Here is a 27,360-nt window from a genome sequence, read left to right as displayed (position 1 = left end):
GTCACCAATAGTTGAATTTTTAAAAAACTTTGTAGCTTTTAAAAATATTTTTTCCATCAAAAAATATATATGCAATACACTGAACCGTTTCCCAATAAGAGATGGAAACAACAAAAAAGAAGAAAAAAAAAAAAGAAAAAGAAAAGCTAGGAATGTTTGCCAGAACTTGATTCATTTGTTTAAATAAATTCCCTCCCCACAAAGCATTAAAATGTATTCTAAATTAAAAATCTGACCCATGGAAAAAAAAAAGATGCACTCTAAAAATCAGAGACAAAATGAGTTTTCAAAGCCGGGCTATGTCACCCTAGTACTCTGCGATAGGCACACGTATAAGCACAGTTGTGAGTTATTTTATTAACTTAAAGTAGCACTATGCAAATCACTCTTCTCTGTACAACACATTCTCTGTTTTCCATTTTTAAAGAGCTAAAGCTACATCAGAAAGATTTTGTTCCTTACAAGTATTTTATACAAGAGATTTCCAGCCAACTTAGACAATAAGACACTGCAATGTTTCCAATCAGTTAGATTTTGTTTTAATGACATGGGCATTTCTTAAAACGAATGCAGCTATTACCTACAAAATAACGCACATTAATTTTCATGGTCTTATAAAACCAGTGCTGAGCTGCAAATCTGATTCAAAGTAACATACTGAACATTCGAGAATATCTAAAAACAGATATTAAATTTTTTACTTCAATTTTGCAACACTTCTTGAAGAACTTGAAAAATATGACGTTGCTGTAACAAGATATTACCAAGATTATAAAAACTGGAAGGAATAATACACTGTATCACTGATCCTCAGTAAGTGGAATTCTGATTAATATTAATCACACTAAGTGTTTAAAAAAGTGTTCAAGGTTATTTAAAAAAAAGTGTTGTGGCCCCCTAAACAGTTGAAAACAAATAACCTTCCCACTCTTTATTTAAAGTCAAAATGTTTTTAAAAAAAAACAAGTCTCACAAAACAATAGCAATAATCAAAAAGCATGAATTGTATTTTTGTATCAGTAAGATCTCTAGTGCTGAAGGGCTTTTCATAGTAAAAAGCAGATTCTTTGGGGACATTAGTCAGTTAACTTAATAAAATTCAGTTTTATGATGATTTTTCCTTCCTGCTACGAGGCGAGTCTGCTCCATTTGAGGTTACTGTTCCATTTACTCCATTTTCTACGAACAAGAAAAAAAAATGGATGATTTTCCAAGCCAAATAACATTTTATATTTTATTATCTTTCAGTCGTTTTTAAGTCAACATACAGCTTTTGCATATTTTATTCTAACGTAAGTATTACTCTACTAAATGCTGTGTTAAGAGACTTTCATGATGCAATAATTGCAATAGCTTAAAAGTGTTGTGTAAAAAAAAGTCTGTTTTACATAGTTTGCAGAAAAGATTTTAAAATATAGACTGATTTTGAGTTCTGAACTCCTAGTAACCAAGATATCCAACTTTACAGATGAAGGGTTCTAAAGAGATAATCCCAATACAATCTTTTAGAAACTCAAACCTTCTGCTTTTCTGCAATGTGTGGAGAATACATAGTATAGTACAGCAAAAAGCTTTACTGGCATTCATCTGGTATGGCTTACAAAAGTCACTCATGTATTCACCTTTTTAAAGTAATGTATCCATTCCAAATTTATGTTAACAAAACACTTCTACCACACCATCAAATACACCTAATAATGTATACAGTATAATATGTGCAGTTTGTAAATATATGTTTGTATTAGTGATCTTTTCTCCTGCGTCTTTCTCTGTAGACTTTTCTTCCATGTGACGTGCCAATGGAAAGTTGCTGGATTGTTAGTTTATTGTAAAGCAAAAGCCATATGCATACATCTAAGTACATTTTTAAACCCCTTATAAATTAGCCAAAAGATTGTGTTTACCAGTACACAAAGGCAGATCCGTGACCTGAGAACTATGCCCCTGCCGAAATTCAAGCTGTCATAATCTCCCCTACTGGAGTACTTAAACTGTTCAAGAGATTGCAATGTTGAATTTTCTTTTCTTTGTTAAATCATGGCAAGAGTAGTCGTTCCCCATTCTCTTTGTTCTTGAAAATGCCTGAAATATTTGCTTGGACAGACATTCTGAAAAATTTAGTTTGAGAAAATTCCATCCTGGAAGGCTACAGAGTTTGAGGAAGTTCTAGTCATCCAAAAATGACCTTTCAGAACAAAAGCACTTATGCAACCTTAAAAGTAGAAAATGTAGCTCCTAAAAACAAACCCAAGATTCATCTAGCTCCCAAGCCATCTCTCTAACATGCGTCTAACAACAGGCTTTGGAAATTAAGCCTTTTTAACCCTTGACTGTCCAATGATAGGGTTTCCTTAGGCTATGGATTTCTTAAACCTGCTGTGTCCTTGCAATTAAGTTAGGTACATTCCGCAATGTAAACCACATTAGACAACATCTGTCTGCAGATGCAGGCAAAATGCCATAGGGACTTCAAATTCCTTTTCCTTTTCAAACTGCTTTCCACACCACCACTGCTGTCTGGTACTTTCCTACACTAACTCTGGCACGGTGAATCCTAAAAAGACAACAACACTTGCCATCTCAGTGATGCTTCATTGTTGCATCCTAGAATCCTCAACAGAAGGAGCAGCAGCAACTTCACAGAACTGGGAATATTCACGTGGTCTTTGCCTCAAGGCAACCACCAACATGACCACTAAAACACCCAGGAGCAGACAAGTGTACAGTCCCAATAATCACATCCATGAAGTTGACCGGTACAGCAGTCATCCGCAACCAGCTCAAGCTCCTACAGAGCTTGCATTCAACAAGCCCTATATCACTCCAATTTCAGATTAAACACTCAATTTTGCCTGAATCACAGGTAACTAGCTATAGCGCTCTGCCCTACTGGTCCCCTATTGGCTTGCTCCTGGCTTTAGCTGAAATATGTAAAACCAAGAAGAAGGAGGGAAAAAAAAGGGACCTGGAGTCATACACTCTCTCGCACAGGGAGAAAAGAGCTGGGACCAAATCTCTGTAGCACCAGGACCTGCCACACCACTTTCTGCCCTTTTCCCAGTGGAAGGGTGACATACACCAATACACCCATCTAGTCCCAACCCCACACCAAAGTCTCAATCTCACTACACGTACATTTTCATTCTACAGCTGTTTCTGACACATGCAGATGACGTTGGCAGGTGTGGGGTTTGGTGCACTCAAGCACCTGTGCTTAATACATACCCCTGCCATGCCTGAGCAGCTTTAAGTCTTCATAATGGAGATAAGGTTGTGGAAAATATCAAAAGGAAGGAAAGTCACGTCTGGGAGGGTTTTAATCCACTTTTCCCTTTAATTTGTTGTTCTTCTCTCATGGTTTTACACATAGCAACAAGACAGACAAAAATTAAATGGGAAAAGTAGCTGTAAACCCTCCAAAATGGACTGTGGGCCTCCAGGGTAACTAAAACATCTAAAATCACCTTTATTTTGTGAAATACCCACAACTCAAGTTAAGTGTCTCTTTTTGTTGTTCATGATATATGTATTTACCAACTAATATCCACCTTGAAGTTTGTGTTGTAACTCACCTACATTACACATAGTAGGGTACTACAGTGATTTAAGTTATTGAATTGTATTATGATTTAAATCACTTGATTTTAAAAAGTCATTAAGTCAGGTTGCATCTTTGCAAAACTAATTAGATCACAATTTAAATAAACTGAGGTTTTTTGTTAGTTTGATTTTTGTAAAATACCAGTACTGGAAGAGTATCTTACTCAAATTTTATAAAACTACGGAAAAAAAAATTACTGCATTAATATTACCAGTGAGAATTATTTAAACTTTCAATACAGCAGAATTGTGATTTTAAAAAAAAAAGCAAACAAAAACAAAATCACACAGACTAAAATTTACAAAATTAGGAGCCTAAAGTTAGGGTCCTAAGCAGCATGGAAGCACAAATCCCATTTACTTTAACCTGCAAGCCCAGATGGAAGAACCTGTTATTTGCTTAAACCAAAATATATAATTAGAGAGCATAAAGTCTCACATCACACTAGAACTCCAACTAGGGCCAACTGTTCCCTTAGGCAAATTGCCTACCTATTGCTCGAGAACCAGAGGTGTGTAAATATTAATCCACCCTAGTGTGTCACATGCTAACTGTCCTGCATGGACCCTGCTAGGATGCACCAGAAGTTCCCTTTACATAGTGCCTGTTACATAGTATTACTTTAGGACTACATTAACAGGCACCAGTGAACTTCTAGTGCACACCAGCAGGGTCCACGCAGGACAGTTAGCACACAACAAGCTAGTGTGGATTAACATTTACACCCCTCTGGTGCAAACTAAAGCACCATGTACACAAAACCCATAGTCAATTTTAAAAGAAATTCAAAAAGGATTACTCTCATGTAATTCAGGCCTAAGAGTGAGACAGGTAAAAGAGTGCAATTCAGAGGTGACCTTCAAAGTCTTAAAATAGCCACAGACTTTTAGATATCCCTTTAACGTAGCAAACTGGAACGCATTACCTTAATTTTTAACAAGCTGGGTGGGTATTTGAGAGTCACCTTTGAAATACTCAGGTAATTTTATCTGGTATATTATTTTATATTATCTGGGTTATAAATAGCCAGTGAGAACATTTTCAAAGTTATTCCTCCTTGATCTCAAGCACCAATATTAGTTTCCATCAGTATGAGTTCAAGTATCAAAACCAGAAACATCTCATTTCACACAGCAAACATACAACAGCACTTTACCCAATTATGCCAAATAAGTTTTTCATATTGGTTTAACCCTATCCTCAGAAAGAAAAACCTTGCAATACAAACCTCGCTCTTTTTTGGATGGTCTGCCTTTAGTTGTTACAAATTTCTTCTTCAGTGACTGAGGCTGAGAAGAAGAATGTTCTCTCCACCTTCTAAGCTGGAAATTAATGAACTTCCACATCATAAAGGCTTGAGTTCCACAGATTGAAGACAGTACAATGATTCTATAAACAGATTTAAGACAGAGCAGAGGTAGTCATGTAAACAAGTATCAGATGAAGGTATGTCAACAAGTTTGTCAAGTTTTGCAAACAGTTAACCCTCAAGGTTTGTACTTGTCAAGAGAAGCTGCCTGTTTGCTCTCCAAAGTATGTATAATTTCCTCAGACACATGAAAGCAATGATTCTTCTCAAAAGGCAACAAATCAGAAACTCTTCTCAGTAGGCAAATACTGATTTTTCTCATGTGTTTTTATGAGGCACAAGTCAGCCTGGTTCTGACTTTACTTCCTTATTTTTTATTACCATTAAGAGACAGATGTTAGCACAGATATGGAAACAGGATTTAGCAAAAGAAGAGCAAAATTAGAGTGAAAGACCTACAGAGGGTGGAGACTGGCCAAATGTGCAAATATGGAAGCAGTAGCAGCTTCGTGGCATGCTCTCTCCTTTTCAGATTTGTCAGAAAAGCTCCTCAGATTACCAGCGTGCTACGGTTGTGGGAAAAGGTGTGGATTGGCATTTTACTCCCTATAAAACTGTGAAGCAATTCCATAAGATGATCCTGATCCTAGCAGTATTTTCATACATTCCTTCCTCCACAAATTAAGATCCTGAAAGGCAGATGGTGCATAGTAGCCTACAGGGTATGACAACAGCATGGCTCCTAATTGTGCCATGTTACTGCAGATGAAAAACACCTCGCAACAAGCAGTGAAGACTCTCTAGGCCCCTGAACAAGCGCCCTGACCCTTTTATTGGTGACTTCAGAACTTCAAGACTTCCCTGAAGAACCCACAGCTCATGTTCCCGGGTGAGGGAAGGGAAATGGTGACTGCTGCTTTCTTCTGCCTGAGAGGGTGATCTGTAGGTAACTCCATGTGTTACAGCTTGGTTTATTGGAGCTTACAAATTTTTTCCCAGTAGGATGCATCTAGAGGACAATCTACAGATTTTAAGATAGCTGAGAGACTTAAAACTTCTGTATATATCAGAGGGTCCCTTTAAGCCTAAAATTGCACTTCTCTTGCAAGACAACCAACACTATAATCTACAGTAGTACAAGAATTCTTCAGTTAATAATTTTGTTGTGGAGGTGGGCAAATGCCTTACCACTTTGTTACCAAAGCTCTGGACTCAAGGATATGGGCTTTAAGTAAATACATAAATGTCCTCAGTCTAATATGAATACAAAACATTCCAGAATATACATAACGTGTATTAAGTTTATTTTGTTCCTGGGGAAATTCTGCGCCACTGCACACGTGCAGAGACACATCCCCCCTGCGGATTCTCTTTGCTTTCCATAGAAAAATCATTTCTGTGGGGAAGAAAAGAGAAACTGCACCAGTGCTCATTCACCCCTCCCTGCTATTCCGGGAAAGCTGGGGGAAAGGTAAGTCACCGCGGGGGGGGGGGGGGGGAGAAGAGGACAACAGAGATGGAGTTCCCCATCCCCTGCATGGAGCAGCCTGGTCTGGGTCAAATCACCCCCAGAAATCTCACCTGGCTGCAGGAAGCTCTACATTTGTGTGAATGAGTGTGTACACGTGAAGTAGCTGAAGCTCGGTGGGGTGGGGGTTCCAGGTGTGGGGGGGAAGGAGGTGAGGCTTGGCGGGGGCGGTCTGGTGGTCAGAGCAAGCAGCTCCCAGTACACAGTGACCCCTCCCCCACTTCCTGGCCCCATCACACCTCACGCATGGGGGGAGGGGTCACTGTGTGCTGCTCCCCCCACGCCGAGCCTGACCTCCCCCCCCCCCCCCACACCTGGAACCCCCCACTGAGGCTACCGCTGCATCGGAAGCTCCTTGCACCCAGAACCTCCCTGAGCCCCCAGGCCTGGACCCCCACCCCAAAGAGCCCCAACAATCTGCACCCTGACCCCTACAGCCAAACCCATTCCCCCAGCAGTCAGCCCCCAGCCGCTGAGACCTCACCACCTTCACCTGGACTTCCCTGCAGAGTTCCATTCCTCCTGCACCCAGAACCCCCATGCATCCAGATACCCCCTGCACCTAGATCTCCCACGGAACTGCCTGCACCCAGATTCTGCCACACACACAACCCTGGTACTCTTCAGGGAATTCTGCACCAAAAAATTAAAAATTCTGCAAAGTTCCGCATATTTTGTCAAAACAACACAACAACAACATAATGACACCATTTTCTATTATTTGCTGACAAGTATTTTGAAATAAATTACCAAAATAATTTAAAATTGTGTGATTATATTGTGTTATTTTGACAAAAAATGCAGATTCAAAAAATATTTTGGCGCAGAATTCCCTCAGGAGTAATATTTTTAAAAAAAGCTTTCAATTTACCATACCTGATACCCAGAATGTTAAAATTTCCAGTACTTAAATTCAGGTCCTGATTCTCTGCTCTTGCCAGGCCAAAGCCAACAGTGAGAACAGAGAGAATCAAAGTCAGAAGTCTTCCGAAAACAAAAAGACCAGCCCACAATGAAAACCTACAAAGAAAGTGCCAGAAGTCAGTAAATATGCATATTCACTACTTGGATTACATCAGAAAGCCGTTAGTCTGACTGTTTATTTCCATTATGTGGGACTCTGTTTAGTTAGAGAAAACTATCAAGATTTCTTTAAAAATTAGGATTGATACTCAACATGAGATGTTACTGTTAATCTCCTTTCAATTCTCAAATGTTTTCACATTTACTAAAATAAAAATTCTAATAATTCTTTGAATAAGTACGTTTCTGCAATAATTCTTGAGGTTTTTTTTAATTACAGAAAAGAAGTAGTGCTAAAGACTATCACCATATTTAAAATACATGAAGTTGGATTATAAACAGCATTGTCATTTATGCATAATTTTAAGGATCAGCATAAGTGAACACACTAGATATTATCCAACTTCAAAATGTTATCTAAAAGGATTACAAAGCTATAAAGTTGCTAATTGGGCGCTACTAATTTTGATGGTGAGCTAAACCTCAACTCTTGGCATTTAACCTCCATTTTCTACAGAGTGCAAGGCATGTTGTAAAATCAACGACTGTGCCCCCTCATATTAAGGGAAACAATGAAAGTGATACTTTTTAGCAACTATGAATTTGAAGAATTTCATTTGGAATTATGTCAAGTTTAACTGTGTTTGCTACACTAAATATCCCATTTCAATATAAAGTATATAATAAGAAACAGAATAGTGCTATATTAACAATTGCTTGAGTAGGCAATAGGGTAATACAAAATTATTTGTTTTATAGCATACAACTAAGGAGAAGGACTCTCTATTAGAAATACAGAAGTCACACTTCCGAAGGGCAAGCAAATTCTAATTGAACTCATTTTTTATTGTGGCTATTGTGCAGCCGAAATACAAACTTCTTGCTGATCAGCTGAAAAAAGCTTGTGAGCCACAAAGTAGTTTCCTTTGTTAAAGTTATGATAAATACTTACCCTTTTTGATACTTTTCATCACTGAAGTAAAAGAGGCGGGAGATGTGGAAGAGAAATTCAACAAAGTAATGCAACACCAGAAGAACAAGTCCAAGACGGGTCAGGCTATCAAAACAAGAGCAAACCAAGTATTCAAACATTTTATGAAATAGTTATGGTAGCAGATAAATCCAGTGAAATTTAGCTTAAAACTGACTTACTTCAAAAGATAAGCTCCAGCAATATGAAAAAGATAAAGTCCAATGTAGACAAGCTGGCGAGGGATATCTTCCTATTAGACAGAAGAATGAATTAGTCTAAACTAATTGGGACAAAATGTTTTCATGTTCACTGATTTTATAAATTTCTTTAGGCTGCTCAGACACCTTAATCCTTCCTTTCATAATATTCTAGTCATGGCAGACACTATATTTGTTTGATTCTCTCAATTCCATACTGGTCTCATTCAGGAGTTTACCACTAACTAATCTATTTGTTATCTTAAGCATCCACCAGAATAAAGAAGAGGGGTGGTGGGGGGGATCAATTGTCAGATAAAAATCAGAGATGCTTGTCAAAGCAGCTCAAGTATTTTTCTTAAGGCAAATTTGAAAAATTATGCCTCTATTATATTTCATTTACACGTTCACTATCAATTAATGAATTCAAGAAATTTCATACAAATGCAATGCTAAGAATGCATCTGTTTTAGAAATGCAAGATCCTCAAGATGCTTCCATTCCAGGATTCCATCCTCCTAGGCTGATCTGTATGCTGGCAGCAGAGTGAATTTTTTATTAGAAATGATACCAGTATATGTGCTGGCACTTCAAGTTAGGCTTTTAACTGGTTCCATTTGATGATGCCACATGGAAGTTAAACAGTAAAGAGGAAGAGACTGAATAGGCAGGAGGAAGAGACAAGATTAAGATTAGGGCGAGAGAGAGTGAAAGCAGATAGAGCAATTTAAGAATCATTATAAACCATTGGCAAATATTAAAGAATCACCCCTATGACCATACACGACACACCATTATGTATCACTGGAGTATAATACAAGTCATGTCCTTAAAGAGCTACACACAATGTACAGGACACCGACATTTCAGAGAAACTCCACCATTTTTGGATGAGCTTCCTCTACAGATTGAGTCAAGTATTTCAGTTTTCACTTTCACAATTTCCACTGCTATATAATATGTGCAAAATCCATCCAGCAACAGCTACATTAAACAGACTTGTATTCTCATTTCAAATCAAGTTAGCATGTGCAAATCTGTGTGCATGCCATAACACCTAGTGAGATACAAAAACGTAGCTAGAGCATGTGTGACGTTATCCCATTAAAATATAAACCATATAGATCATAGTGGTTGCAACCACTGTTATATATTTGCAGCAAATCTTGTACAAAGCTTGTCAAGTGAGGTGTCTATGAAAAGATTATGATTTGCTGGTTATGATTATGCTATCTGTATGCATGTATCATTTCTGTATTTGAAGTTTTAAGTATTGGCTCTATTCCTGGATTTCATATGTTGGCTCCTGGGGTACCGCCCACAAGGTAGCTAGCCAGCACATCTTGGAGGGACTATTCAAATTAAGTGGCTCATAAAGAAACACTTGGTTGAAAATGGACCCTGCGAGATGCCCATCTAAACTAAGTGGACTGTCATGTAAACGTGCTTTCTGGAGCATAGCTAATGGCTTCCTACAATGACTGTAGGAAATTGCACATGAACATGTGACTTGCCCATGTGACTCCAAACTCCATCTTGTTGCTGTAATTTTCCATAGTAAGAACAATGTGATGCCCTCCACATGGCAAAAACTATAAAAGGCCCTGGAAACACCTCCATTTTGTCTTCAATCTTGCTTCCTGCCTCTGGAGGAACTTTGCCACAAACTGAAGCTCTGAACAAAGGGCTGAATGACCCATCCAGCTGTACACGTACTCTGGAGACTTGACTTAAGCCAGCAGTTTATCCCACCACTGCTACAAGCCTGAACCAAGAACTTTGCAATTACTGTATGTATTTGATTCTTTTAACCAATTTTAACTCTCACCTTTCTTTCTTTCTATGAATAAGCCTTTAGATTTTAGATACTAAAGGACTGGCAACAGTGTGATTTTTGGGTAATATCTAAATTATATATTGACCTGGGTGTGTGGCTGGTCCTTTGGGATCAGAAGAACCTATTATTTGATGAGACTAGTTATAAAGAACCACTCATCTCTGAATCCAGTGTTTTTGGTGGTGACATAACCAGAATGCCCAAGGAAACTGCTTTTATGACTTCTTGTTAGCCAGTGTGGTAAAAAAAAGTTTATTGTGGTTGCTGGTTTGGTATATCCTATGGGGGATTAGCCACCAGTCTTGGGGTGTATCTGCCCTATTTCTCAGCAGTTCGTCCTAAATTTGGCATCCTCGGTTGTGACCCACTGAGGTACAGTTATAGCATGACCTTCCCAAAATGGTCTGATGGAAAAGAATAAGAAAATTACCTTTATTATTATAACAGGCATTTTTAAGACTCATACTCTTAATACATGGCAAGCAAAATTTTTGCAAGCTAGAATTCTAGATCTGTTCACTGTCCAGCAGGGAAATACCACATGCCATGCCTCCTTATTAGGTGTCACCATACTCCTCCTCTTTAAATGACAGCTGCTGTCTGAAGTGAAAGGTGAAAAGTTACATGCATAGAGAAGACATACACTTCAGGCTCTGCAAGGGGTGAGGATCTATAACTTCTGAAAATAAGAATTAAAGCTAAGTTTTGTTTTCTTCATATGTAAGGAGATAACAGCCAACTCACTCATTAAAAGCTGCATCAGAAAGAAACATATCACACAGGGTACAGGATGGCTCATGGTGAAGTAACACCAATGGCACAATACAGCAGATATTCTTTTAAAAAAGCAAATTAACAAGATAAGAGGTGATTTGTTTTTTGATGCATCACCACCAATACGGATGAATATCCATCTAATGGAGAACAGCCAATACAGACACAAGATAACAGCTCAGTTCCTTCCCTTCCTCCCTGGGTGACAACAGTTTCCAGAACTGGAAAAAAATACAGCTAGCATACACTCCCCTACTTAAGTCATTTTGTCTGAGCTTGATGGCCCACTGGGATGCCTGGAGTGGGTGTCGCCACAAAAAAAACAAAAAACAAAAAAACCAAACCTCACTTGAAATTCCAGTAAGAGTAACTTTGGATAAGCCAAAATGGGCTAGATTAAAGTGATGGGTGAGGAGAAAGACCAGCCCTGAGCCCACTAGGGTGAATGGAGATCCCTCCTGTAAGACCACTCAAGAAGGCACGGGCCCAGTATCAGGTGGTGGCCCAGTAAAGCTCCAACCAGTAAATGCAGTAGAATGGTCACTGTTCTGGTAACTTGTGAAAACTGTCTCTGTAAATAAATTGAACAGCTGTCTTGTCAAGCTTGAACGAAATAGAAGTATTGCAAATGTTAGGCCTCAAACTTCCGTATTTGCAAAATGCAAGCCTTGCAAAAATAAAGCTTACGCTTGTGACTTGTGGTCAGGAAACGAGGCGACCAGATAGCGATTTATGCTGACTCATATGTACTTATCGATCCAAAATTACCCACATTCAAAATCTAATTGGCTACAGAAAATAAATAGGCCTAAAAATTAAATATGCATCAATTATACAATTAGGGCAACCACATAAACAATGTGGCCCACCCTGATTGGTTGGTCCGTTCTAAAACACAGCCGTCAGACCAGATAAAAAGACGAAGGCACGGGAGTGTGTGTGTGTGTTGGTCGTACCCGACCCACACCCCCTGAACCGAAGGGACGTGTGCTTCTCGACTGTCTGTACCTGGCCAGTGTGGAAAACGGCCGACTGAAGGGTAATGTATTTTTCGGACGAATGCAGGGTAAGTCTATGGAGTAAAGAAGTCTGGTCACTCGAGCTGAACTGATCATAATCGTATTGATACTGTAGTACAAAATCAATAGTAGATGGCTGATGCATAATAGCTTTGCATGTGTTATTGCTTGTCTTTTACATAGTCCTAGCAAATGCATGTAGCGCTGTTGTTCATCAGCTTTATGTTGCATTTTCCACCAGGAATATAGAGCTGGTGAATAACAGCTTTACCTATGCTTGTCTTCGGGGCTTTTATTATAACCTGCCAGGACCAGCATATGTAGAGTCACTGTTCAGGAACTCACAAATGGTCCACTATATTAAAGACAAGCGCAAGTACAAGTAATATTATCTGCCTTTTGTATTAATTCTTATTCCGTGCTGGTCTTTGGTTTTCCTTTTCTTGTTTTGTTTATGCTGTTAATAGTCGAAAATCATTAAAAGCCTTCCTTGAGCAATAATCAGTAATTCTTACTTATTTTATACGGCCACCACTTAACCTCATTACATCTGTGTTAGGTGGTGGGAAGTAGCGAACACCCTGGGGTGAAATAGGGCCCTGAGGCGTGCCTCCTTCTTCCTTTATCTCTGCAGTCTCCTCAAAGATCTGCTGGATAATCACTTCAGGCTCAAGCCATACCTTCTAGAGATGCCACTAGCTGGACTACAGGCATCAACTGAGGGATCTTTCCTCAAAGTTTCTTTGGACTGGAAACGCCTGCAAGGGAGGAGATGCAGGCTCCGATATCTATCTCCCAGCCTATGAGGATCACTGAACAGCAAGAAGAGAGACCTGGACTTATTGAAGGGTTATGTTCAAGAAAGGTAAGCAGAGGAGAAATCCAGGAAATGCCAGCAGACTGAGCCTAGTTGCAAAGTTTGGACAGAAGATAGCTTGGAAAGGCAAGCACAAGTTCAAAGGAGTCTGAACAAACAACATTTAGAAGCAGAATTTAGGCTCCAAGGGGAAAAAACCAGAAAAAAGATTTATTAGAGAATCTAACATAGGTGCTGGAACTAGGGGTGCTGCAGCACCCCATGGATTGAAGTGGATCCCTCTTACAGTTTGGTTCAAAGGCTCTCAGCACCCCCACTATAAAAACTGTTCCAGTACCACTGGAGTTTAAGGCAGCCTCTACCTTACGAAACCTAGTTACAAGGTGATGGGACCCCAATGGAAAATCCTGCTACTGACTGGAGCAGAGAACTCTTTTTCAAACCTATCTTGAGAAAACCTTAGGATAAAATTGATAGGGGATTTCCTGGCAACGATCACATGATCTCAACCATACCTTGTAGTAAACAGAGAAAGTACTCTTCTTTTGCAAGCAGAATGGATGACAAGGATCCAGATTTGAGAGCAAGGACCTTTCACAAGTCAGGCCCAAAAACTGAGTGGCATGGGGTTGAAGTGAAGGAAGGAAGAGCTCCTGATGTAGTAGTTTCTTTCATTCTAGCAGATAGAGGCTGAGACATCATGCATGACACAGGTCACAAGAGTACACCTCCTGTGGCTTCAGACTCTACTGAGAAACACAATTCTGGCACATACATATTTCCTAGGCTGCCAAGATGAGGCTGTCATTGCAGACAAAGCCTAAACAGTCAACAGGTGAACCACACCTTCCTATTATTCCACCCCAATTAAGCACAGCAAGGATCCATAATAGACAACAGATGTCCTAGTTGCTCTCTCAGGTCCTCCGGCTCAAAGTGGCTGCCTTTTGCAACAGCAAACTCTGCTGCTATTGCCAGGGCCAGGCATTTTAATTTGCAAGACAATCCTAGATTTAGAAATTTAAAATAGCGTGCAACAAAAAAACCACTAAACAATACACAGAGATTTGTTAATTATTCTTTTCAAGTCAAACTTTGTTGGAAGCACAAACTAACTTGATGAATTTCTGGGTTTAAAAAACAAAATGTCAGCAGCCTGAATCAGCAAACACTGAACACCTTGTGCCATGTAACCATAAAGGACATGGCACGTAAGAGTTTCCTGAAGAACGTAAGGGCTTGGCTACACTTGCGAGTTAGAGCGCATTAAAGGAGCCCTGTCCACACTGGGAAGGCACATAGCGCGCTCTGACTCCACGGCTAGAGCACTCCTGGTACTCCACCCTCGGTGAATGGAATAACGTTTTGTGCGTTCCCGCTGGAGCACTGAGGTGCCAGTGTGGACGCCCTGGTCTGTTAGTGAGCTCTGATCGGCCTCCAGAAGTGTCCCACAATGCCTGTTCTAGCCACTCTGGTCAACACTTTGAACTCTACTGCCCTGCCCTCAGGTGACCAACCCTCAGACCTGCCCTTTAAATTCTCTGGGAATTTTGAAAATCCCCTTCCTATTTGCTCAGCCAGGTGTGGAGTGCTCTCAGCGAATCTTTCCAGGTGACCAGGTCTCCATGCGCCAGACAATCCCCAGTATGGAGCAATGGCGAGGTGCACTCAACCCCCATCACCATGCAGTATAGCCATCCTGAAGTGCAGCACTCATTGCACAGCATTCCAGACAAGAAGGTTGAATATAATAACAGGACATAACGCAAATCTGTGATTGTACCGTTCCCCACCCCACCCCCTTGCCCTTTCTGTTTCCCAAGCAGTTGTGTTTCTTTTCAATAAATGAATTTTTTGGCTTTGAAAACATTATTATTGCATGAAGTAAAAGATACCTTAGCCCAGGAAAGAAACAGGCACTGCAAGTCAGCGTAGCAAACACAGATTCCTACTAACATTGGAACAACTGCACTTCACTCCTGTACGGGGCACCAGACATTACTGGTGGCTTTCAGCCTCAAATTGCTCCCTCAAGGCATCCCTAATCTGCAGCCCCGCACTGGGCCCCTCTAATAGCCCTGCTCTCTTGCTGTTCAAATTCAGCCTCCAGATGGTGAACCTCCAAGTTCCATGCCTGAGTGAATCATTCACCCTTTCCTTCACAAATGTTATGGAGGGTACAGCACGTGGATATAACCGAGGGGATGCTGTCATTGGCCAGGTCCAGCTTCCCATACAGAGAGCACCAGCGGCCCTTTAAACGGCCAAAAGCACACTCCACAGTCATTCTGCACCAACTCAGCCTGTTGTCGAACTGCTCCTTGCTGCTGTCAAGGCTCCCTGCGTAGGGTTTCATGAGCTACGGCATTAACGGGTAAGCGGGGTCTCCAAGGATCACAATGGGCATTTTGACTTCCCCTATGGTGATCTTCTGGTCTGGGGAAAAAAAAGTCTCTGCTTGCAGCTTCCTGAACAGACCAGTGTTCCAAAAGATGCGTGCGTCATGCACTTTTCTGGGCCAGCCTGCGTTAATGTCAATGAAACACCCACGCTGATCCACAAGCATCTGGAGAACCATAGAGAAATACCCCTTCTGATTAACGTACTCTGAGGCTAGATGGGCTGGTGCCAGAATTGGAATATGCGCGCCATCTATCACCCCTCCGCAGTTATGGAAATCCATTTGTGCAAAGCCATCCACAATGTCATGCATGTTACCCAAAGTCACGGTTCTTCTGAGCAGGATGCGATTAATGGCCCTGCAAACTTGTATCAACACAATTTCAATGGTCGACTTTCCCACTTCAAACTGGTTAGCGACTGATCGGTAGCTGCCTGGAGTTGCCAGCTTTCAGACTGCAAACAGCCACCCGCTTCTCCACCGTCAGAGCAGCTCTCAATTTTGTGTCCTTGTGCTGCAGGGTGGAGGGAAGCTCCTCCACAGTCCCATGAAAGTGGCTTTTCTCATCCGAAAGTTCTGCAGCCATTGCTCGTCATCCCAGACTTGCATGACGATGTGATCCCACCACTCTGTGCTTGTTTCCCAAGCCCAAAAGCAGCGTTCCACTGTGGTAAGCATGTCCGTGAATGCCACAAGCACACTCGTGTCATATGCATTACTCAAGTCGCTCACTGTCACTCTGGATCATAAGGAATAACTCGACTGCCAAACGTGACATGCTGGTGAGACTCGTCAGTGTACTCCTCAGCAGTTCGGGCTCCATTCCCGCAGACCGAAAGGGAAGGCAGAATGCGCAGTACAAAAAATTTTGAAAGACGGTGCCAAATGTGCACGGAAGCACAGGGATTGCTGGGATGCGAACAAATGCATCACAGGGCATTGGGACAGGACCCAGAATACCCTGCACCTCCCGCCCCCTTCCCATAAGCCACTGCGCCAGAATGGGAAGAGGTGCTCTGTGGGATAGCTGCCCATAATGCACCGCTCCCAATGCCGGTGCAAGTTCCACAAATGTGGCCATGCCAGTGCACCTGCAGCTGTTAGTGTGGACAGACTGCAGCGTTTTCCCTCCTGCGCTCTCTGAAGGCGGGTTTAACTCAAAGCGCTCTACATATGGAAGCGCAGCCATTCCCTAAGAAACCTTGATGTAAATACTTTCCGAAGTTTATGGAAAATTAGACATCCACAGGTTTGTCAGAAAGATGAAGTGTTTATCCTGTCGAAAGAATGAGACGCTGATAAGGACAATCCTCTTGTAAATGGATTATAAGAAGATCAGAACTGATCCCCCACATACTTTGTTGCCCACGTGAAATGCATGGAACCAGAAGATAAGTCACTTTGACAACAAGGAAGCTCCTTTACACAAAATTAAAATGTAATCTGAAGAAATGCAAGTTTACCACCTTAAAACTGCTTAGTCACTAAAATTAAATAGCTGTTATTCACTAGAATGAAATATTCTGCAATTTACAAGATAGAAACAGCCTTAATCTTAGTCAAGATTTATTAATGCCCACTGCAGGAAAGACTTGAGGCAACTGCAAATTCTCTTAAGGAATCATCTTAGAAGTTCATGTAGAAAGCTAGATTACTTTGTTTTCTGATGGATTCATTAACAGTCGGTAGCTGAGCTAGTATCTGTATGCATCAGATTTGTATCCTTTGCTGACGCAGGAAACGGAGTCTGGGACAGCTAATGAAATTGTGCAGGGAATGGACAGAGCTTTAGAAATGGTGGGGATCAAGACAGTAGAGCTCAAATCAAATCTAGGTGATCTGAATTTAGATACCACAGCAGTAAATATACGATGTTCAAGTGGCATACAGGCCAAGACACTCAGTGATATTGTGGACTGCATTAACCACACCCTTGAGCTTGTTATTAGCTCTCAAAGATCACCTCTATCCCTAAAAAGCTTGATTTAAAAAAAAAAAAAAAAAAAAAAATTAAATTTTGTTATTTAAGTTCCAACTTCAAGCATTTGATCTCAGAAGTATCTGCTGCATATGCTGGGTTGCTAGTCAGTCCAGGAAACTGAAAAAAGTGATCACGATATCTTGGCTATCATCTACGTCAAACACACTGCAAAAACTCAAGCACAAAAAGTCTGATGTACTCTGAAAGAAATCAAGACATACAAGTTTGTGAGCTCATCATGATAGACTCAATCACCATTGTGACTGAAATTCCTTGCTTTTTAAGTTGAGGGTCTCTTGTTGCTGGAGGAACCACAAAAACTAGAAAAAGACTATCCCAGACCATATCTGTGTTCAGTAGAACTACTAATTTAAATATTATCCAATATGACTAAGGATAGCAGAATCAGGCCTTTAACCAGCCTCATTTAAGAACTTGTCTACTTGAACATTTAATTTCTAACAAGCCTGGTTGTCAATCTACCTCACGCTCGTCTGCCATGGACTGTCTGTCCACGTGGACCCAACTCTGATTTAGTCCCATTTAAAAGAGAACTAGCTCAAAGTGCATTAACAAACTGTTAACACACATCAGTAGGGTGCACGCAGACAGTCTGCAGCAGAATAGTCTGGGGCAGATCCAGACCCCAGCTTGCTGCAAACTAAATGTTTATGTAGAAAAGCCCCAATTGTACTAGTAAGTATACACGCAGTGCTCTAAATTTACAAATTACTATGGCATAATTTTGAAAAGTGTATTAATGTAAATTTAGGAAAGTACTTACTGAGGTCTATTTATGTGCCAAGTGAAAACTTAAGGGTTTAGACATATCAGCAAGTTGGCATATAAATACACCTTTAGGGACTGCTCTCCTAAATTTACCAAGAAAGTTCATAATCTCTTGTGTACTTTTGGACCCTGGAATACTCTGGTATTACTTGTTAGCTGCAGCGGCTGTGACCAGGAAAATTTTTTTTAGTACTTTGAGTTGAGGATGCAAGTTTCCTGCTTTAAAAACTTTTGTTCTGGTAAGAGATGGACACACAGAGTAGATGAAGCAGTCATAACCTCTAACTCCCCTTACCAATAATCAACCTCTCACTTCTCTTTTCTCAAGAGCACAAAAAATTAGTTCTTTGCCAGAGACAGAGAAAGGAAGAAAGTTGCAGTGTTCACATCTGTTGAAAAGATGGAGAAGCATGTATAATCAGCATATTGGAGGCACTGCAGACCAAAGCCCTTGTGATCTATCCTGGCACTCTTTCACACACTGAGCTAGATGTGATCTGGCAGGTATCAACTTCCAAACCTCGTTAAAAAAAAGAACGAAGGCACCCAATAACACAATCCAACCAGCTCTACCAAGTCCTGAACACAGACAAGCAAAGGCTTTTGGTTATTTCACTTTATTAGATATAACTAATAAAATAAGAACACTTGGCCTCTGCCCATTTTCAAAAGGAGGTGACGATTATAATATTAACAGGACTCAATAATGCACCTATTGAAATCAACGGTAGATTTAAAATTTCAAAGAAGGGAGTACATTTGATTGGGAAGGTTAAGAAACTTTGACAACACTATGTCTTGTCTACTTCTCTCCATGAAAGTGACTTCTGAAACTAGTTAATGTTTTGGAAAAACACACGCTTTTGGGGTGGTCAAATGATGTTACAGAACTCACACTTATTACCATCCCAAGATCAGCTATAATGGATACTTGATTTTACAGTCTAACTCAGGACAGTCTCCCTTTGCTAAATAAATACATGTGTTGTTTCTTAAACTTCCTTGAGCTGGCCAGGTGGGTAATCTTTACACTAACTCCCCAAAGATATTTATTTAAGATTCCCTGGAGTTGGTAAATAAGACAATAATTACTACTAACCCTGCAATAGGCATCAGATATGAAATTTTTTTCATTTTAGTGAAAACGTACTCAGACAACTAATTAAACAAAAGAAGTGTGAAACAGCAAAAGGAAAGAACTCTGACATTTGTCTTTACTAAATCAGAAGACCACAGTCAATTTTGTTTACATAGAACGTATTAATATTTAGAGAAAATACTTGACTACACAAATATAATTGAGGCCCAGAAATTAGAAGGATTTAAAAAATAAAATTAGACAGAAGAAAAATGAGAACATCCATACTTACTTCAGCAAGGAAAAACTGAAGGATTATAAACTCATGCTTCAATGTATAAACCAATCTGACAGATATTATGCAGACCCCACTTACAGTTTCTTCTGAAGCATTTGGTAACTCACCATTCTCAGAGACAGGATACTGGATCAGCTGGACCACCGGTAAATCTATTCTACTAAACCTTATGTTCTTAAATGTGTGTAATCACTTGTAATTACAAAGAACCAGGGCTGGATCCTGCCCCTGTAAAGGCAACGGCAACCCCCCGACTTCAACGACGCAAGATTGGACCATAAATGGCAAGATTCAGTTGTCTTTAACAACAATTAAACCAGAAGCCACCACTTCGATTTTGTCATATTCGACTGACCGTTTCACCCTTTGAGAGTTGAAAGTTATGATGTAACATTTTTATAACAAACTAATTTAAAAGTATTATTTAAAACAGGTTAAAATTGAGAATTTTCCTTACAAATGAATTTCTGATTTGCAGTTCTTTAAAGCGTATAATAGAATGTCAATCTTATTTGCACGAAATAGGGCTTGCATGGAGTAGTATTACGACAGCTCCCTCTGAGAAAGACAACAGCTCCGTTCACAATGGAGATACTGAAACAATTATAGGTATTTCAAAGTAACTACTAAGAAAAATGCTTTAACACATTCTTCAATAAATATGCAGCTATCTAATCAGCTCTTTGATACAGAGAATCGAAAGCATGTTCATAGTCTACAAAAATAAGTGAACTATTGGTGGATACAGAAGCATATAAAATTATACTGAAACCCTCATTTCTGGCACAGTTGTGAAAGCACAGCAGTATTTTCACCATTAAGATAAAAAATGTTTTCCTCTTACTTTTTTGGTTTTCTGGAAGTACAATTCTGGAAAAGCATGAAACCAGTATGCCAACTGTGAGATGTAGAAAAACTTCATTTGAAACCTGCATGGTACAGCAATAAAATAAAATACATCACTTCTGTAACTGCAGTCCAAACTCAAACATTTCACACAGTTTCCTGCACACTTGGTTAACCATGGATTTTACAATAAAAGGAATGCAGCATCTTCTCAACATTATTCACAGAAATAAGGTTTTTGGAAAACAACAAAAAGAACAGGAGTACTTGTGGCACCTTAGAGACTCAAGTACTCCTGTTCTTTTTGCGGATACAGACTAACACAGCTGCTACTCTGAAACCTGGAAAATAACAATGATCCAAAAAAGGTATTACAAGAACTGGCTAAATGCAACTTCATTCTCTGCAGTATTGCCCTTAAGAAATACTATTTCTGGTAGTTACTTTAGAGTTGTGGGGCATCAAGTTCTAAGCAGAGATTTTAACCAGCTCCATTACTGCACCCCTTAGTTAGTCTAAACAAAATATCTACTCTGGGCCATAAGGATTATCACACTTCTAACACTGAAGAAGGAATAAACCTTACGGAATCAGAATGTGTGGGTAGTCCTTCCATAGAGACGTTGGATCAGATACATAGTTCTCCTGAAAATACATAAAACTGTTGGCTACCTTTTAATCACAGGACAAAGACAATAAATACAGAAGCCAGTGATGAAAGTCTGTCACATTTCTCATTTACAGCACACGTGCTATTGAAGCAGTATAAGCAAAACCAGAAAATGCACTCTTATTCCAGAATAAGAGTGTTCATACATAGAATTAGTTCCAGTATAAGGATATAATTATACCAGTAAATTTAGTCATGTCAGCAAGCCCTGAGTATTACTGGAGACAAGAAAAGACTTCTGTTTCTGGAAACTGGAATTTAGTAGATTTTTTTGCTTTTTAAGAGAATCTCAAAACTCTTCACAAAAAGTAATTATGCCTTAACACTTGAGAGTTTGACCAGTATTTAAAATAAATTTTAGAGTAAGTAACCAGAAGCATAGTCACTTGTTTACAGTCATACAGCAATGAAGGGTTGGAACAAAGATAAGGAGTCCTGACTCAGTCCCATACCCAAAAATTGATTTATTGTTTGAAAGGCAGAACCCCCAAAATTAGGGTGGAGGAAGGAAATCTACCATCACAAGCACTAACTGGCATTCAACTGTGACAGAGATCTAAATACAGTAGGCAAAAGACTTCTAATATTAAAATACATGGCTGAAAACTACACTAAGTAATTTTCATAGCACAAAAGTTAGATGAGCAAGGGTATGATATCTGACAATATAAATGAAAGATAAAAGACATACTCACAGAGACAAGAATATTCGTGCCCCAGACACATGAGAAGAGGTAGAATGCACTAAGCTGTCCAGATTCATTGAACTTGCTGTGTTTTGTTTTCGAAAAGTGCATTCTCCTGTTAATTTTCTAAAACAGAAGTTATTTATGTTATTGATAAACACATTGAGCCATTTTAAGAGAAGGATGGTTAGACGTTTCTTATGTAGTAGTTTTCATAAAATATCTAAAACTGAAGCCAATCTAGCCATGCATTCTAACTAAATTTTACAATAATAATTTATACCAGAATTATCTTAATGGAAGAAATGCATACTTGGTACTTACATCAAGCACATACTCCTGAATAATGGCATGTATGATTATTGCTACCAGCATGTAGAAGAAAACTGTAGCCAAGTCCTTGATACCATAATGATAAAGGGAGATTGTTTCTGTAGATTGTTCTTCTGAAGGACAAAAACAAAGTTTTAAAGCTCATTATGAAGATCCTGTTTAGTCCAATTAACAGTATGTTTGTCTATTTCTCAAAGCAGTATTGTTAAGACAACAAATCAATTAAGAAGATATTCCTATTTTGTGCTGGATACAAATTGAAACCAAATTAATGATTCATGATTTGCATAACTCACTAGAGACTTAGTTTATAATAATCAACTCCCTCCCATTAACCTAATGTGTCTGTAGAGATGTACAATGGAAAACATAACTAATGTATTTAAACTCCAAAACTCAATTCTTACAGTTCCTTCTTGACTACTTTAAATTATTTGTCCTCCGACTAGCACAGAGCACTACATACAGGTCCAGAATCCTAATAAAAAAAGATATTAAGAGGATTCATGTGCATCTCTGCATCAGGCAATATTTTTAATATGATGAACACAACAGAACAGTCTTAAAAATGATATCACAAGACTAATCTCAAGTGACATAGTTTAAGATTAAGAGTGGATCAGTAAGAATTACTTTGTTCTGCATCCAGACTTGCACTGGGTCAATCTTACAACGAACACTCAATTTGGGAGAGTACAGCATACCAGCAATTTATGAACATTCTGTCTACTCCATGGTACTAGCGTTTAAATTCTCAAGACACCTACCTGTAGCAGGAATGGTAACATTGTACTGAAGTGTAACAAAAATGACAGCGGCTTTTGCTGTAATCTGAAAGAACAAGACAAAGTGAGTGTTATAAGATCTAAATGAACATAAACCAAAGTTTACTAATCAAAAAACACATATCCAGCATGGCTTGAATTAGAAAAGCAGTGGAGGCAGGGTGCTTGGCAACAATAAAGAAAAGGAACCTCATCTCAAAGTCATCTGATCTGACTTTCAACAGGCAGAACTGCCTATCTAGGAAAGCAAACTCCCACAATGCAGGGACTGAGCATTGCCAGAATACTTTAACAATCCTCTCCAAAAAGTCTCCTCCAAACTGCCTATTTTCCAGTTAATCCCTCTTTCCACCACATTAAACTAATAACACAAGCTGCAATTCCCTTTCCACTATGCTTCCCTCTAATATACCAAAGTATTGTAATGCCAAGTCACCTATTTTTAGACCACTACCTTTGACCTTATAATTTTAGTCAATCTCTGGTTATAGCCTTGTTTCAAACTCAATTTTAACATCCCAGCTAAAAATAAAAAGATAAAATAAAATAAAAAAAAAATCACAAACAGGACGGTGGGGTGGGCTGGCAGACAAAATATAGAGCAGATGCTGACAGAGCCTTTAAGAAAAAAAATTAATTGCATACCAGGCTGAAAAGAATTAGGCCATGTCTACACTGCCACTTTACAGCGCTGCAACTTTCTCACTCAGGGGTGTGACAAAACACCCCCCTGAGCACTGCAAGTTTCAGCGCTGTAAAGTGGCAGTGTAGACAGTGCTCTCCTCCGGCAGGTGGGGTGTTTTTTTTGTTTTTTGTTTTTTTTTGAAGTGCTGGGAGAGCTCTCCCGCAGCACTGGTGCTGCGACTACACAGCCTCGTTAAAGCGCTGCCACGGCTAGTTGAAGTTACTAGTGAAGTCATACCCTTAGAAATCTTTGAACACTAGAGCACACAAAAAATTAAAATAAGGTGAACGTAGAGTAGTGATGCCAATGATTATTCTGGACTATATGAAAAAAAAAAAAAAGATAAAGTCAGAACAAATGCAGAATAAAATTGCTACCTTTCTTTAGGAATTTTTTTTTTTTTTTTTAAATAAAGAGCAGCACCACATTCTATTTTCTACTCCTATTTCAAACAGGAAACCTAGTGTAAAATAGTAAAGACTGAAAAAGCTTCCATGAAATCCACCTAATACCCCCAAACAGGTTTTTAAAAAAACAAAAAACAAAGCCAAAAAAATCAAGTTCAGAATATCTGGAACTGAAGGGTTTAAGGAATCCAACTACTTCTCTAGTGCCGTAACATCCATCACCCATTATCACCCCTATCCAGTTTACATCATCTATGCAACATCTACCTCTAATGTTTGGAAAAGTATTTACAAAAGGTCAAAATATCTAAAGACCATAAAATCCCATTTCCTGTACAAAAAATAATTTCCAGTGGCCACCTAGTCATTCTTGATTTTGTCCTTTGCTTCCAGGGCTCTACAATGTTTTTACAGCTTTCACGTCGCGGAATACATATTGACATGAAGTACAATCCACGGTGCACCACTTCTGTTGATACCGAACTAACACAAAGAATAAAGATCGGCAGAGCCTTAAAAGTTTCATAGTAAAAGCAACTACTAAAGAAGGTCTTTGCAGGTACAGAATAGCATGTAGTGGGAAAGACTGAACATAAATTAAAAACTTACACTCCAGTATACAAAAATCTTTTCAGCGTTAGCAAGATCAGTTACTACAACAAACGATATTAGCACTTTGTTTTTGAAAACAGTGAATCACACAGGTGTACATAAAAAGGAAAAAATTCAAATCCATCCTTCTTCTTTCCCCACAAAAACAGTGTATAGACGGTCTTCACAACCAAAAATATCTGGGAAGACAGATATACCTGGCTTTCAGAGGCAAGTCTTAGCATAGCATAGGACAGTTATGTATTTCTTTTAAACCCCTACTCTCCAACCTATGTTGATAATCTGCTGCCTTCGGATACTATTACTTAAAGTTGGAAAAAACTGATATCAAAAAGTCGTCATATAAAAAAAATGCTTATAAATCTTCAGGCTGCTCACCAAATGAATAAGGGACTGATTATGCTCTTAAGAATCATGGTAACACTGACAGACTACTAGCTCATCAAACTGAGACTCTTATCTTCGCTCAAAATAAGTGAGTGCTATTCTGAAGGGAGCATGTATATTACCAGTTTTTGTGCATTCTCTCAATAAGCAACTGAAGAGAGGCAAGAGAGACATTTTGTAAAATAGGAGATCCAATAGACAAATTTGCCTTTTCTTTTTCACTTCAGTGACTTTTAACAGAAAATATAGAAGACTAGACTAGTTTTAATTTTCAACTTGATCAGATGGGTCAGTCAGTAAGTGTACTCTGACTTTTAACCATTGTCTCAGAAGCAGCTAAAAAATAACTAGATTTCAGTTATCTCGAACATATTTTTTGTTGTCCCAGGCAGCAGCATATCGCCACTTTTCTGGCCAGTTGTCATAAGAACTCAGTTATGAGCCTGAAAGAAGACAGATGCACCTTTAAAGCTTAGTGGATACTCAGGAGTGGGATGCTAAATCTTCACTAATCCAAACTGATTTTGCATGGCAAGGTCATCCATCTTCCCAATAATTACTACCCAAGCAAGACACCTAAGCCACTGAACTGCAAGGGCAGGAAAATGAAACGCATCTGCCCACCAGCAGCTATCTCCACCTTCGGCTGCTGCCTGGAGATGCAAAGCGCACCTCTGTGTGTCACTCCTGTTTGTGCGGCTCCCCGCCCAGTGCTGCTGTTGTTTCTCACACGTGTTTGCGGCGGGGGGTGTGAATCACGCAGCGAGCGAGCAGCTGCTCAGAACAGGGGCGGCAATCGCGGTCACCCAGGGGAAGGGGCAGCCTGGGACACGTCACTGCTTGCTCCCCTTTCCCGGGAGCTCGCTGGGGGCACAGCCGCCGCCGCCCCACCCCATGGGGCTTCCCTTGCTGCCCGGCTCCAGCCACCGCACAGAGGGCAGGAAACGCGCTCCCCGGCAAGGCCTTACGCCCCCCACATCCCCGCTGCTTACACACGGCAGCCTCGCTGGGCCCCAGCCGCCGCTCCGCCTCCCTCAACACTACGAGCCAGGCGCTCCGTCCCCCGCCCCGCTCCGACTGCCACGTAACCTCGCCGAGGGCAGCCGGAACCGCAGGGCGCTGCGGTTGCTGCTGCACAAAGGGGAAGCAGCAATCGTTACACCGCCCCTAGAACCTAACCCGGGTCCGCACAAGAGGGCCGGGGGGGGGGGGGTAAAGAGAGACTTGCGGGCGGTGTCCCAGGGAACGGAGCATGGCCCAGCTCCAACAGCCCCCTCCCCAACACGCCCCTCCTGCAACGTGTCGGCCGGCAGCGGCAGCTCCCCCAGCAGCCCGCTCGGGTGAACCCCGCCGGCGAGCGGGGCAGGCAGAGCGCCGAGCAGGGGATACACACGGCGCCAGGAGCCCCCAGGTATTCGGGGGGGGGGGGTGAGGTGAGCTCGGCATCACGACCCCCCCCCGCCCCCCGGGCACAGAGGGAGGAGGAGGAGGAGCCTGAGCAGCCCAAACCCCGCCCGGCTGGGCCAGCTCAGCGTATCAGCTACACACACATCCACTCTGAGAGCAGCGCTCCCTGCACCCCCCAACTCCGGGCCACGCACCCCCCAGCTCCGGGCCACGCAAGGCCCCTCTCCGCAGGTCAGGGCACTCGGGGCGGGCACCTCCCCCACCCCGGGCCGTGCGCAGCCCGCTCAGCCTGCCCGGGGCGTGCGGGCAGCCGCGGGCTCCCAGGGCGGCTCACCTCGAACATGAGCCCCAGCAGGAAGACCATGGCCACGCAGGAGACGATGTCCGCGTGGTTCTGCACGATGAACTCGTGGCTCAGCACGGGCGGGTTCTTGCTGCTCTTCTTGCGGATCGCCATGGTGGTGGGCAAGGAGCTGGGAGCCGCCGCGGCCAGGAAGGGGCGGAGGAGGGGGCGCCCCGCCCAGCTCCTTTAGCGCTCAGCACAGGAGGGAAATGGCTCGTCCTAGCTCCGCCTGCGGCCAAAGAGGGACCCCTTGGCCGGCCGCTGGGAAGCCGCAGCGCCACCTGCTGGCGGGCGGCGGCGACGCCTGGCCTGACCCCTCCTTGTCCGGCGGGCGGGGCGCTCGGGAAGGGTAAGGGCGGCCGTTGGCTCCCTGTTGTTGCATGGGCCGCTGAGCTGACGTTCAAACTGACCAATCACAATGCCCCGCCTCAGGGCCGGGCTAGCCTTAAAAAGGGCTAAGTAGGGGGCAGGTTTTGCTACCCGTAGCATTTATTGAGGCATCAAGGTGCTGTGTCACTGTTTGCTACCTCGCCCTTTCTCATGGGTCCCGGGGTAGCAAATTCTGACAGGGCAC

General features: G+C 41.2%; 1 protein-coding gene across 1 annotated transcript; it reads right to left on the bottom strand.

Annotated features, from left to right (window-relative positions):
• Positions 1-516: 516 nt before the first annotated feature.
• On the bottom strand, positions 517-27,129 carry TRAM1 (translocation associated membrane protein 1). The gene is made up of 11 exons (XM_037892452.2): positions 26,778-27,129; positions 22,928-22,991; positions 22,152-22,273; positions 21,837-21,953; positions 21,058-21,116; positions 20,470-20,554; positions 8,614-8,684; positions 8,414-8,518; positions 7,315-7,458; positions 4,830-4,990; positions 517-1,179 (listed from the first exon to the last, which is right to left on the bottom strand). Exons 1-11 carry the CDS (start codon positions 26,898-26,900, stop codon positions 1,106-1,108), a joined length of 1,125 nt encoding a protein of 374 aa, XP_037748380.1. The 5' UTR covers positions 26,901-27,129; the 3' UTR covers positions 517-1,105.
• Positions 27,130-27,360: the final 231 nt, after the last annotated feature.

Source organism: Chelonia mydas, chromosome 2 (assembly GCF_015237465.2).
Source record: "Chelonia mydas isolate rCheMyd1 chromosome 2, rCheMyd1.pri.v2, whole genome shotgun sequence".
In the NCBI taxonomy this organism is placed as follows: Eukaryota; Metazoa; Chordata; order Testudines; family Cheloniidae; genus Chelonia; species Chelonia mydas.
The sequence above is the reverse complement of the archived record's forward strand: the minus strand, read 5'-3'. Positions and strand labels throughout refer to the sequence as shown.